The following is an 11,886-nucleotide window of genomic DNA, read 5'->3' as shown; positions in this document are numbered from 1 at the left end:
AAAATGGTATTTATCTTTTTAGTGTCTGATTTTTAAAAAATGGATTTCAAAAGTTCATCAAATAGCATTGTATTTTTATTTTAAATAATTTTGACATTTAAAATTAGAGTAATGGTTTATAAAAGACACTTGATCTCTAAAACTATTTTCTTAGATATAAATACGTATGATTATTTTTAAAAATCAATCAAAATAGGTAAATTGTAAAAAAAAAAAAAAAATCATAAAACATGATAGTAGTTGTAATTATGCTCTCAAACTTTCGGTTATGAAAAATAAACATTTTAACTTTTAGACGTGTCAAAGTTGAGTCAAGTTGGACCTTCAAAGTTATGTAGTTATATAAATTGTAATATATGTATAAGCTTGTGGATTCAATTTTATCATTTATGGGTCCAATCTCTACAATTATCGTAAGTCTATGGGTCAATTGTAACACATGTGGAGTTTAAGAGCTCAATTTTGGACGTGGATGTGTTTTGCAACCAACTCCACACCTTAAAAAGGTGTTTTTTTTTAATTTATCAAAAAACAAGAATTTAGAATCTTTAAGTTTATCTTTAAAAATCAACGGACATTTTGAAAACCAATTGAAACTACTGTTATAAACCTAACAACTAAAAGTATATTTTTTAAGACCGAAAGCATAAATCCATAAAAAAAAAATCCAGAACTGAAAATGTAACTTTTATAGTTGAAAATTTAGCTAAATTATACATATTAAAATTCAAGGACCATATAAAATTAAAGTACCTGATTAAATAATAACGAATTAATGTTTGGTATTTTTAACCTACATTAGAAAAAAAAAACAAAAGAAAAACGGCATACTATTTGTCAAGCGTCCGATGGGAAGAAAATCCAACGGTGAGTGTTAGTATTGAAATACGCAGTTCTCGTGAATGAGCCTGGCTTAGATTTGGGAACAAGAGCCAACCCCTTTCGACCGAGAAGCCGTCGTCTTCACCATATTCGCCTCAACCATTCGATAGCCACGTTTGAAGAAGAATTAGGATTGCCATGGGGAAGCAACCGGTTCGGATGAAGGCTGTGATCTATGCTTTATCGCCGTTCCAACAGAAGATCATGTCAGGGTTATGGAATGACTTGTCCGGCAAGATTCACCATAAGATCTCCGAGAACTGGATCAGTGCCGCCCTTCTAATTACCCCTGTCGTCGGCTCCTACACGTATTCTTTTTTAATCTCCTCGTTCTTCTCCTTATTTTTCTTATTTTTGAAAGTTTGAATTTAGGGTTTGCTTGTCGAATGGTTTCATCCTTTCTTATTTCAAGCTGTTATCATTTAAAAAAATAGAAAAAAAGTCATCGCTTGTTTTTCGATGAGCTTGGTAGGTTTGTATTTTGATAGCTCTTGGTTGGGTCCAATTTAGATGAGATTTTATTTCTTGATCAGATACAAACTGGAAATGCATATTTGAAATATTCGCATATACGAATTTCTACTGAACTGAGGGATTTTTTTTGATAGATTTCATCTTACTGCGCATAGAGGTTTGATTGATTGTTTAATCTTTGGAATGGAATGGAAGCTCTGTGTTGTTTAAAAAAGTAAAATTAGAAGTATAGGCGTTGTTTTACTTGACTGAAATTGTTCCTAGGTCATGTCAATCTGATATTTAATCACCCTTCTCGGGTATGTGTATAGTTTTAATTGCTCTAGTCTGTTTGTAATTAGCAAAACTAGTTCTTTATTGCATAGGGTGGAAGTAATAGTATTTTAGATATAGATTATATAGAAAAGACATCAAGAAGTACCATCCCCTCATCCAAGATTGATCCGGGCAAGAGGTTTAAAAAAACAATCCCAAACTCATGTTGGATGATATCGTATTGACTAATCCATGCTCTTTAAGTGGGACGTAAGAATAATTTTTTTGGGGCATGTCCATGCACGAGAAAACACTTTTGTATAAGAATTTTGAGCACTAGATGGAAATGGAATGGTTTGGATCTTTATTTTGTTTTAATGTTTTTGAAGATTATTCTTGTTTCTAATAACTTTCTGGAAGATTTTCACTTTTCTTAAAATGCCTAAAATTTTCTTTCTTATCTAAACTGTGCATAATGCATCAAAATGCAAAAGATGTCTAATGCGGTGTTAGTGTTAGACAAGACCTGATGTTTTTTCCTTCTATTTTCTTGAATTTTGATTGAAGTATCATTTGCGTATATGTTACACATTACATGTATAGGATAGACGACCTGTATTAGTTGATTGATTGGTGGAAAATACCGCTATGGTTGATGAACATGTGGAAGCATATCTTAATTTTGATCTCCACGCATTGACGGCATGATCATGTCTGTAAATGGATGCAGGTACGTACAGCAGTACAAGGAGAAGGAAAAGTTGTCTCACAGGTACTGAGCGCCTGGTCCCTTGATATGATATGTCATCCCTCTACCTTGAAGAACTTTTGATCTTTATCAATTTTTTGTTATATGCAAATGGAGCTATGGTTTCTTAGACTATGAGGACGTGCTTTTATTTTGAGGAACATTTTCTCTCTTGTTCGTTGGAATAAATTACAACATTTTTCTGTTGTCAATGTGAACCGTTATATAAAAATCAGTGTTAAATTCCGTGATATCAAAGTATGACAAAAGCAGGACAGGGCCAACATATTCATCTTTTCTTCTACTCGTTAACTTCGTTCTCTTTATTGTTTTCCCAATTCCTGAAAATCGTTAATCTGGCTTGGCATACAGATGGAACACATACATCGTTAATAAGTTCTTATACCCCTTCGATTGGGTTTTTTTTACTAACTTAGGGTGTGTTTGGGAGTAAACGGTCCAAACCAATCACTCCTACTCAAACGAAGGTGCTTGTAATAAGCTAAAATTGATTTTAGGAAAATTTTAATTCATTTTAAATTGATTTTGGTTTAATTAGTTGACAAGTAATTTTTATATTAAATATTGTTGGTTAGCTATTTGAGAATACTTTTCTTTTATTCTAGATATCTAAATAAAAGGTGTTTACCGTTATTGAATTCTTTTTCAATATATGTATTATAAATATTTACTCTACTCAAAATATCATTGTACGAAACAATTTAGCAATAAAATTAAAGGTGAATATCAATTTATTTGCTTGAATTGTGGAGTTATATTTAACTTTCATATATGCATCAAAACTTCGAACTTTCGAACAATATAATTTAAATTTTCAATTTTTACAAGTTTGCATAATTTATATATCTATATAAATTATACACGCATGCATAATTTATATATCACTAAACCTCGAATCAAGTAAATAATTTAATCGTCCTAAATTAACTTATGAAATCAAACATAATACTTAGAAAATCAATTTTGTCTAGATTTCTTTTTCTAAAACTTACTTAAAAGTACATTTTTCAAACACACTCAGGATAATTTTGAAATTTACACTTATCAAATGCTTAGATAATGTCATTGATGGACTTCTATTTACTCTGTTTCAAATATCTGGTTCTTTTATATTGAACAAATATATGATTCTTTTATATTTATATTTAGTATGCTATTCAACCGACAAACTTTATATTTCGTATATCAATAAACTGATATACTAACTGCATAGTGTCAACTAACCTATGTATTCGTTTATAATTTTGGAATTTTTTTGTGTAGTTGCCCCAAATTCCATCTTTATCCATGGATCCCTTATTCCTCCGATTGAGAACCCATTTTTCTGCTAAATCATGACAAAAATCTCGGGGGAACGATCGGGAGAAGCATCTCGAGTTGGACGCCGTAGCCTCAAACCAAGCATCTGATCTGAATTTTACGACAAATCCGACCCACAGGTCTTGATGAGTTTCAATTTGTGAGTGAAACAACTAAAGAGCTACAACGACTGCTACTTAAAAAAAGGACGCTCAATCCGAAAGGCAAGCTAGGGCATTCGAATCAGTTGAGGGTTTTGCCGGAACCCTTGTGTGCTTAATTTGTGATTTTGCCAATTGAGGTAACTAAACGGTTTAACTTCAAGAAAACAACGTAAACAACTATGGACAAATGTAGAAAAAGGGCGGGGTTAGATTAGATAACTGGAAATTGGAAATCGGAAATCGAAATTGAGAGAAAGCGGGTTGTTGGAGGATGCCTCGTTTTAGAGACGAGCCCCTTGCGGTTCGCGCCTATACAGTTTGCGATGAGTCAAGGTCCATTCCACCTCTGGTATTTCTCCTCCGCATGATCGAAGGAAGATCTATTTAGCTTCTTCATTTTGAAATTCAACAGGTATTTGATTGTGAGGAACGTCCCAGCCTTGGGTTGTGGAGATGGCTTGCACAAACTGTTCTCCTCCTACGGGAACCTTGAAGAGTAACTTCAATTCTCGTTTCCCCTTCCTAATTCCCATACTTTCTTTTCTAATTCCTCAGATGGGATGATACTTTTTTACCGCTCTCTCATCACATGCTTCCCCCATGGTTGATTGGATTAGCTTCTCATAATTTCAATAACTCTCCTCAGGTGTAAACCCATGGATGCAGAAGAATGTGATGAATTCACAGACGTTTATTTTGTCAAATTTCATTCGGTCACCAATGCCAGGTATTTGCACCTTTCTTCTGGTTTTTCTTTTGTTTCAAAGAATGCTTTATTTGTCCCCCAGAGTTTGGACCATAACAATTTAACTTTTAGGTTTGCAAAAAGAAAATTGGATGAGTTTGTTTTCCTTGGTAATCGGCTCCAAGTCTCTTATGCGCCTGAGTTTGAAAGCTTGGTTGATACAAAGGAAAAGCTAGAAGTTAGGAGACGAGAAGTTTTAGCACGATTGGATTGTAAGTTACGCTTTGGCATATATATGTGTGTGTCTGTGTGTGTGTAAGATAGGAATTTGTTGCTTTGGGTACATCTGGAAGGTATCAACTTAACAATCCAATGCCACCCACGTTATAGTTAAGAAATGCAAGTTTCCTTCCTATAGTTCATTTTTAAGCATGTATAACATTTTTATCAGCTGGCAGACCAAGAGGATCTGCAGTTAGTTCAACAACCGCAAAGCTTACAAATCCTTCTCGCTCTAATTATACTCTTGAACAGAAGAACTCTCTTGAAAATAGGTTTGAACCATATTAAAAAATTTGCATTTTCTGCAAACTCGACAAGTTTGTTTAAACTCTCTCTCTCTCTCTGTTTCTCTCTCTCTCCGTTTCTCTCTCTCGTTTTGGTAGGAATTATGGAGATGCAGCACTCATTTCCAGTCCCCATGTTTCTCAAATGACAAGAGTTTCCTCTGACCAGGTTTGTTACCGTAGCAGTTTTTCTTCCCTTTTCATGTCATCTTTTATGTTACAATGATTATTAACAATGCTAGGAAACAATTATTCTGTGTTCTTTTAGTTTAAGCTTCTCTTGTACACATGATATTTGACATAGTTCCACTGTGTGCTGCAATATGGGTGCAAGGAGTTCAATCCAACAGATTGCATGATTGTGTCAGGTCCTTAAGCACCTTGGAGAACCACACACCAAAAGCTAAGCTATTGGGGTGGGAGAGCCAAGCCACTCAAGTGCCACATTGATTATCCCATTCTAACCAATGTAGGACCAATACCACCTTGCTTCATAGTAGATTGGTTTGAAAGGCCAATGCAATGTGATAGGTTGCAAGCACAAAATTGGGAAGCTAGATGATTTCTCTTTATTTGTTATGTTATTGGGCACAAAATTCCTGAGGCATTGGAGAAGTCTAGACTCTCCCAACCATCTGTGAAAATACTAGTCAGGGATGTATTGGGAATCTTAGTCAGGATAGTAGAACGGGGATAGTGGTATTTAATTAGTGGTGTCGTGGTTATCAGTAAGGAGAATTGGGGACCCTAGAGGGGAAATGATTTTGGTATTATCCAGTGTAGGACTTCAGAGAGTATAGACATTTGAGAATGTGGTTTTACATCTAAGTGTGAAAAGAATTTTTTTGGTGACAGGTGAACAAAAGCCAAAGATGGAGCTGATGTAAACAATATCTTAAGAAAAAGATTGTTGTAATCACTCGACCCCGAAAACCCCCAAAACATCAACTCCATTCTTGATCATTCATTGTCATTCCTCTTTAGGAACAACCAAGAGCTCTGGTACCGGATTAGTGCAATAAGTTTATGTGGTTTACGTCAAATTTATCACAAGGGGAAACCACCAAACCTCTCTGAAGTTTAAACTCTTTTATGTATAAAAAAAATCCACAATAAAGCAAGTATGGGGACTTAACTTGTATGAAAGATGAGAGTAACTTATAAGTCTCGGTATACGATTGGACTAATCAATAGAATTAACTAACTGGCATTAACAATTTGACTTATTATCTTAATCAAATTAGCTAATTAGACAAGTCATAGAACTATGTTTCCTGCATTTGCTATCTCTGTTCTTTTTTGTCATAGTAGTTGATTGCTTCTGTAGACATCTAACGGAAGGGCTTAAGAATAATATATTTCTCTCATTATGTTTCTACGATATGTTTTTGAAAGGTAGTATTGTTTTATCACATCTATGATAATTGCCTTGCACTATCCACTCAAGAAGTGCAAAGGTACGGTTTACCAAGTATTCTAGATCGCCTATTTTTTAGGTTACCATTTTATATGCATGTATACTCTTTGGTATACTTTCAATTTTTTTCAGTTTCAGGTTTTTTACAATCTCTCTTTTTTCCTGGGATAAAATAATAGTGTTGTTTAGAGGAGTAATCTTTTTTGTAGGACCTCTGTGGCACGACTTGGTGGATTTTCTTGATCTTCTTCCTTCAATTGTTTTGGAAGTTTTATTTCACTTTTGTTAGATGTAGAGCCATGAAGTCTTTGGTTGTCTACAGTAAATTTTGTTTGTCCTATTGAGTTTTCTTTTATGATGTACATGTCATTTTCACTTGGTTGGGCAAAAGGTAACGAAGATTAAAGGAACATTCTTGATAATGGCTTTTGAAACTTCTTGTTTCTGGGTCTTCGTATTTGCATGTTACTTCGTGTGGCTGAAAATGTCACTTTATTCTTGAGTACAGGATTACTTCGCATCCGAATCTATGAATCAAACTGTGCATCTCGTCAGGGAAAAGCTTGATAAGGTTAAAACTTATATTCATATGATTTATTCTCTACGTTTGATCGCATTTGTTATTTAAACATTGCTTCTTACCTTTGTGTTTTAGATTCAATCAAGCAGCGAACATCTGCAAGCTGGACCAGCGAGCAAGAAATCACGTCTGGACAATAGGAGGAGAATCTAATGCTAGCTGGCCTCTTTATAGAGACGGTTAGTAGGTGTCTCAACGTTGTATCAAAAGCTATTTTGACATATCGCATACGCCGATTTGCGGTGTACAAATTGAACTGTTTGGCCTTTTATTTCAAAGGTGAAAAAGGAATAGTGCATGCAACAAAGTTCTGTAGAGGAGTGTTTTATTGCCATCACTATAAGCGCTTATTGCTATAATCAGTTCTCACACAAGGATCGTTATGGTAGATTTATAGTATACCTTTGTAATTACTTTTTACCAGAACTCCATTCGACTTATTAATCACTCCGGGAAGATGGATGGAATAACTTCTCCTAGAATAATAATAATAAATAATAATAATAATTTAAGAAAAAGACGGTGGGTCAGATTGATTGGAACTTCTGCTCGAAATACATGTTCAAAAATTCTTAACGACAACAATATTGAAGATCAGAAACAGGACCGTGAAAAGAGAATGTAATTGTTCTTCATGCTAAGACGAGTACGATAAACCCAACTTTCAAATGAGCAACTTCAACGTTCACCTTAGTGATTAAAAAAAATGCAGGTATATATCATACAGACAGAAGGAAAACGAGATTTGTTTTGCGCTTTGGTAAGATTTTTAATTTAGGACAGGTAGACTTGGATACCAGCCGTTTTGATCAAGTGACAGACAGGACAGACATTTACAAGTCCATCGCAATCTTTACACAAACATAAATGTCTACAAGGCATAAGTAGGATGGAAACCTCTTTTGCCTTGCATGCTCTGCAAATCATGTATTCCTTGCTGGTTGAAGGTTTTATTGTCCCACCTGGAACACTTAGGTAATTATTTGGATCAATGTTTGAGGCAGCATCATCCACTTCACTATCTCCAAACCCTTCCTTCGCTTGGTCCGCACCCTGCGAGATGGCATGCTGAAGATTGTTTTTCAGGACATTTACGACTGACTCATTGTACTTTGCTCTGCAATGCCAATTTTGAGCTTCCGTGGCCACATGCTTTATTCTCTCCACTAGCTCTCTGTTTTTACGGTTCATGCTCTCAATTTCAACATCCTTTTCATGCAGTTTATTTCCGATGCCTTTTTCAATCGCACTAAGAAAGGAAGCCGTATGTCTTTGCTTCATATCCCTAATACCCTTTGCCAAATGTTCTTCCTGTTTGCCAGGCAGATGGAAAATCCAACACATTAGACCCAATTGAATCAACCGCATTGAAGGATACTTTAACATGAGCACCCCATTTACGGCATCGCGTGAAGTGATTGTAATTGCTATAAAGAGTAATAAGAAGCTCTTAATGAACTAATTAGGCCACAATCACAAACATCTTCAAGGAAATAATATCACAAATTGTTTTAGTTTTATCCCTATGCAGCATGCACTCTTGTTAAAATCCAGAAGAGCAGAATGTCCTAGAAGCTCTGAGGTGATTAAAGTACCTGAAGTTTAATATATTGATCAAATTCTTCCTTTTGTCTGTCGATCTCAGTCCTGATATTATCACCAAGTGAAAAAATGATTGAAGGTGCAGCTGTTATACTTCCACTGGCAGTGGTAACAGAGGAATTGTGTTCATCATCATCATATGATAACCTTAAGCCCGTTGACACAGGATTTGGGTTTCTAATGGTTGTTGAACGATCAGCATCATCTTGACAAGCATAATTTAGGGAAATCTGAAGCTTCTGCTGTCTTGAGAAATCTTCTATTTCCCTACTTCTTTTGTTAGGGCGAAGCATATGAACCATTTGCTCATTTCCAAAATAATTTACAGGCTCAATTCCACAACTAACGGGCACTACAACATAAATTGTGAATTCTATGAGACGGGACAACAGAAGAACATTTAACAAGATCTGATTAATCTTCCAAATCCAATCAAACTTGCATTGTTATTCAAATCATTTACTCTGGCTAGACATACTAATAAATAAAAGTTTTCGGAATGCAGTAAGTTAATCAGATATTTTAGAGAGAAAAAACTCACAATTCCCAAATAACTGCAGCTGACCAGAAGCATTAGTTTGATACTGGGTTCGTTTTTCATCAAGGAAAACGGGAAGCAAACCATTTCCATTGTTGCCACCCAACATTTTTTGAATCAATGAACCTCAGATAAAGAGAAAAGTAAAATACTGACAGCACGGAAGGTTCACTGCCTGCAAAAGGAGACAGCAGTCTTAATAATTCTATCACTGATGGAAAAAAACAGCGAGGAAGGACAATAGTATGAATTTTTAAGTACAAGTGGAGTATGGAGATATGAAGCTCCAACCTCAAATGAAAAAATGCATACGTCAATTAACCTTGTGCTATGGTTACTTCGGCATTACACTAGACAAACAAGAAACAAGGCTTGAAGTACTCTGTGAGTCGGTTCCCAATACCAAAAATCTTTGATGGATTAATTTATTGAACAGACTTCGCATTGCCACAAAAGCTCCATTGTTAATAAAACAAAATGGGGGCTCATCTTCCACAAATCCTATTACGAAACACGGGTATGATATTCCAGGACTGAATTCAGTATTTGAAACCCCATAATGGGCAGTCAATATTCCTATAAAATCCAGTTATCCGTAGCATTTACTATGAATAACAAACCATCCAAATAGGTGAAAAACGAGAAACTACCCATCATCACGTTTTTGTTAGAAAGTCAAACATAAATGTAAACATAAAATTCAAGGGAAGCACGAATTCAGAAATAACATAAGAGGAAGATCAGATCAGAAGAAATAGCAGGAGTTGAATCAATCATAAAACCATATAGAGATAGTCAGAAAAAACATCAGCAGGGATGGAGACGCGGCAAAAGGAATGGGAAAAGGCTTAAGTGTATCAGAAGTGGGGATATCTAAATGTGGAAAGTTTGGGAGATTGATGAGCAGGTTTGACCCGAATCGCATAATAAAGGAGCAGGCAATCAAACAATTTTGACAACGAACAATGTTTAGTTGAGATCATGATAGGAAGTTTTCCTTATGAGGCACGACTTTAGCAACGATGCAAACATGAAAGTAGGTGAAGAAAAGGATTACCTTACGAAGAAGTCATTTGGGCAGTGTGAGATGAGAAGAAATATCATCTCCAGATCCTGCCATTCAACAATCCACATAATTCATAAGCAATACATACACACATAGTAATAGGGAAAAGAAGAAAACATATGTATATATAGAAATAAAAGATAGAAATACCTTGAAGAGTGTATATGTAGAATCAAATGATGAAGGAGGAGGAATAGGATCTAGAAATATGTGTGTGTGTGTGTGTGTGTATGTGTGTGTATAGAGAGAGAGAGAGAGAGAGAGAGAGAGAGAGAGAGGAAAGGGAAAAGATGGATGGAGGGTTCTGGAGAGGTAAGATAACCGACGAAAAGGATGAGGAGGAAGATGGAGATGGAGATGAAGATGGAGAATTATAGGAGAGAGAGGAAGAGGAATTGTAGGGAGGTGGTGCGGTGGGAGTGGAAAATTTATTAGAATGAAATGAATGAATCGGTGGTAGTGGTTACGCAAACGGATTTCCGTTCCTTTTTTTTTTTCTTTTTCTTTTTAATTTATATAATTCCTTATTGTTTAATTTATTTTTTAGGAAACACAAGTTATGATGGATGGAAGGAAGGGGGAAGAGAAGGGATCAAAGTTAATATCACATTTTAAACTCTGGACCCCATCCACTTCTTCTTCCCCCAACCCTTTTCCTTTCTTTCTTTCTTTCAAATTTCATTGCATTTCCATTACAATTTTGGGTGCTTCGTTGGCGACACAACACAGTTTTTAATTCGAATTTTAATTTTGTAAATAAAATCAATTCCTTAAACTACACACTCTTCCAATTGGATTACCTATTTATTGATTGATTTTAAAGAAATATTCATTATTGTTGGGGATGGAATATGGTGCTGTTTTTTAAAACAATATTACTGTTACTTTGTTTTTATCTTTTTAGTTTGAATTTGTACGCCACTTTACGTAACTGCCCCTGCATCTTTATTTTACAATATTTGGTAATATCATTATTTTCATATATATATATATATATATAGTTTCAGATTTGGATTATTATATACAACTTACAAGGGTGAATGAGATATTCGTGTCAACTTTTTTTCTTTTCTTTTCTTTTTTCGGTAACTCTCTCCCTTGGGACCATTTTGTAATAATTCCATCCAATTTTGACAAAACATTTTTCCTTACACTAATATATAATAATAAATTTGAAGTCTCGAACTCATGTAATATAAATTTCAAACGAAAGCTTTACAAATATCAATCCATCCAAATACTAAAGGTCAATACATTATTTCATTTATTATAATTATTATTGTTTATTAGTTGATTAGAGATCATTTTAGCTGGTTAACTTAGTTGCATTGATATTTTTGAATAAGAAAAAAAAAAGAATGTCCAAATCAAAAAGATGAAAGGTGAGATTAAGATAGAGATGGAAAAGAAGAAATAATTATAATTAAGAAAGTAATTAAGATGGAAAAGAAAAGAGAAAGGAAGCATGGTGGAGAATGAAAGTAATTGAAATGAGGAGGGTTAGGAAAGGTAAGATGAAGATAGAGATGGAAAAGGATGTAGGTCGTGGGATGTAGGATGTAGGATGTAGGATGTAGGATGTAGGATTA

At 34.8% G+C, this 11,886-nt stretch overlaps 3 protein-coding genes across 4 annotated transcripts; 2 read left to right on the top strand and 1 right to left on the bottom strand.

Annotated features, from left to right (window-relative positions):
- Positions 1-862: 862 nt before the first annotated feature.
- Positions 863-2,571, top strand: LOC103487696 (cytochrome b-c1 complex subunit 8-like). The gene is made up of 2 exons (XM_008446116.3): positions 863-1,190; positions 2,342-2,571. Exons 1-2 carry the CDS (start codon positions 1,021-1,023, stop codon positions 2,388-2,390), a joined length of 219 nt encoding a protein of 72 aa, XP_008444338.1. The 5' UTR covers positions 863-1,020; the 3' UTR covers positions 2,391-2,571.
- Positions 2,572-3,566: 995 nt separating this feature from the next.
- On the top strand, positions 3,567-7,406 carry LOC103487697 (uncharacterized). 2 transcript variants are annotated; one of them, XM_008446117.3, is made up of 8 exons: positions 3,567-4,176; positions 4,256-4,339; positions 4,490-4,570; positions 4,661-4,800; positions 4,980-5,082; positions 5,194-5,263; positions 7,020-7,082; positions 7,167-7,406. In XM_008446117.3, exons 1-8 carry the CDS (start codon positions 4,115-4,117, stop codon positions 7,242-7,244), a joined length of 681 nt encoding a protein of 226 aa, XP_008444339.1. In that variant the 5' UTR covers positions 3,567-4,114; the 3' UTR covers positions 7,245-7,406. The 2 variants fall into 2 exon arrangements, with proteins under 2 accessions (XP_008444339.1, XP_008444344.1); XM_008446122.3 differs by lacking the exon at positions 4,256-4,339 and having other exon boundaries at positions 3,567-4,255.
- A 354-nt stretch (positions 7,407-7,760) lies between these two features.
- On the bottom strand, positions 7,761-10,851 carry LOC103487699 (BOI-related E3 ubiquitin-protein ligase 1). The gene is made up of 5 exons (XM_008446124.3): positions 10,448-10,851; positions 10,289-10,344; positions 9,235-9,406; positions 8,687-9,045; positions 7,761-8,402 (listed from the first exon to the last, which is right to left on the bottom strand). The coding sequence occupies exons 3-5, from the start codon at positions 9,338-9,340 to the stop codon at positions 7,866-7,868; spliced, it is 1,002 nt and encodes a 333-aa protein (XP_008444346.1). The 5' UTR covers positions 9,341-9,406; positions 10,289-10,344; positions 10,448-10,851; the 3' UTR covers positions 7,761-7,865.
- Between the last annotated feature and the right edge of the window lie 1,035 nt (positions 10,852-11,886).

The sequence above is a fragment of the Cucumis melo genome, chromosome 3 (genome assembly GCF_025177605.1).
Source record: "Cucumis melo cultivar AY chromosome 3, USDA_Cmelo_AY_1.0, whole genome shotgun sequence".
NCBI classification, from domain to species: domain Eukaryota; kingdom Viridiplantae; phylum Streptophyta; class Magnoliopsida; order Cucurbitales; family Cucurbitaceae; genus Cucumis; species Cucumis melo.
This window is presented reverse-complemented; position numbering and strand designations above follow the sequence as displayed.

Bases quoted from the DNA above. Each gene is read 5' to 3' on its own strand.
- LOC103487696 (XM_008446116.3), top strand. From the start codon at position 1,021: ATGGGGAAGCAACCGGTTCGGATGAAGGCTGTGATCTATGCTTTATCG. The intron at 1,191-2,341 runs GTATTCTTTTTT...AAATGGATGCAG, and splicing joins CCTGTCGTCGGCTCCTACAC to GTACGTACAGCAGTACAAGG.
- LOC103487697 (XM_008446117.3), top strand. From the start codon at position 4,115: ATGCCTCGTTTTAGAGACGAGCCCCTTGCGGTTCGCGCCTATACAGTT. The intron at 4,177-4,255 runs GTCCATTCCACC...GAAATTCAACAG, and splicing joins ACAGTTTGCGATGAGTCAAG to GTATTTGATTGTGAGGAACG. The intron at 4,801-4,979 runs GTAAGTTACGCT...CATTTTTATCAG, and splicing joins AGTTTTAGCACGATTGGATT to CTGGCAGACCAAGAGGATCT.
- LOC103487699 (XM_008446124.3), bottom strand. From the start codon at position 9,340: ATGTTGGGTGGCAACAATGGAAATGGTTTGCTTCCCGTTTTCCTTGAT. The intron at 9,046-9,234 runs GTGAGTTTTTTC...TTTATGTTGTAG, and splicing joins GCTGCAGTTATTTGGGAATT to TGCCCGTTAGTTGTGGAATT. The intron at 8,403-8,686 runs GTACTTTAATCA...CCTGGCAAACAG, and splicing joins ATCAATATATTAAACTTCAG to GAAGAACATTTGGCAAAGGG.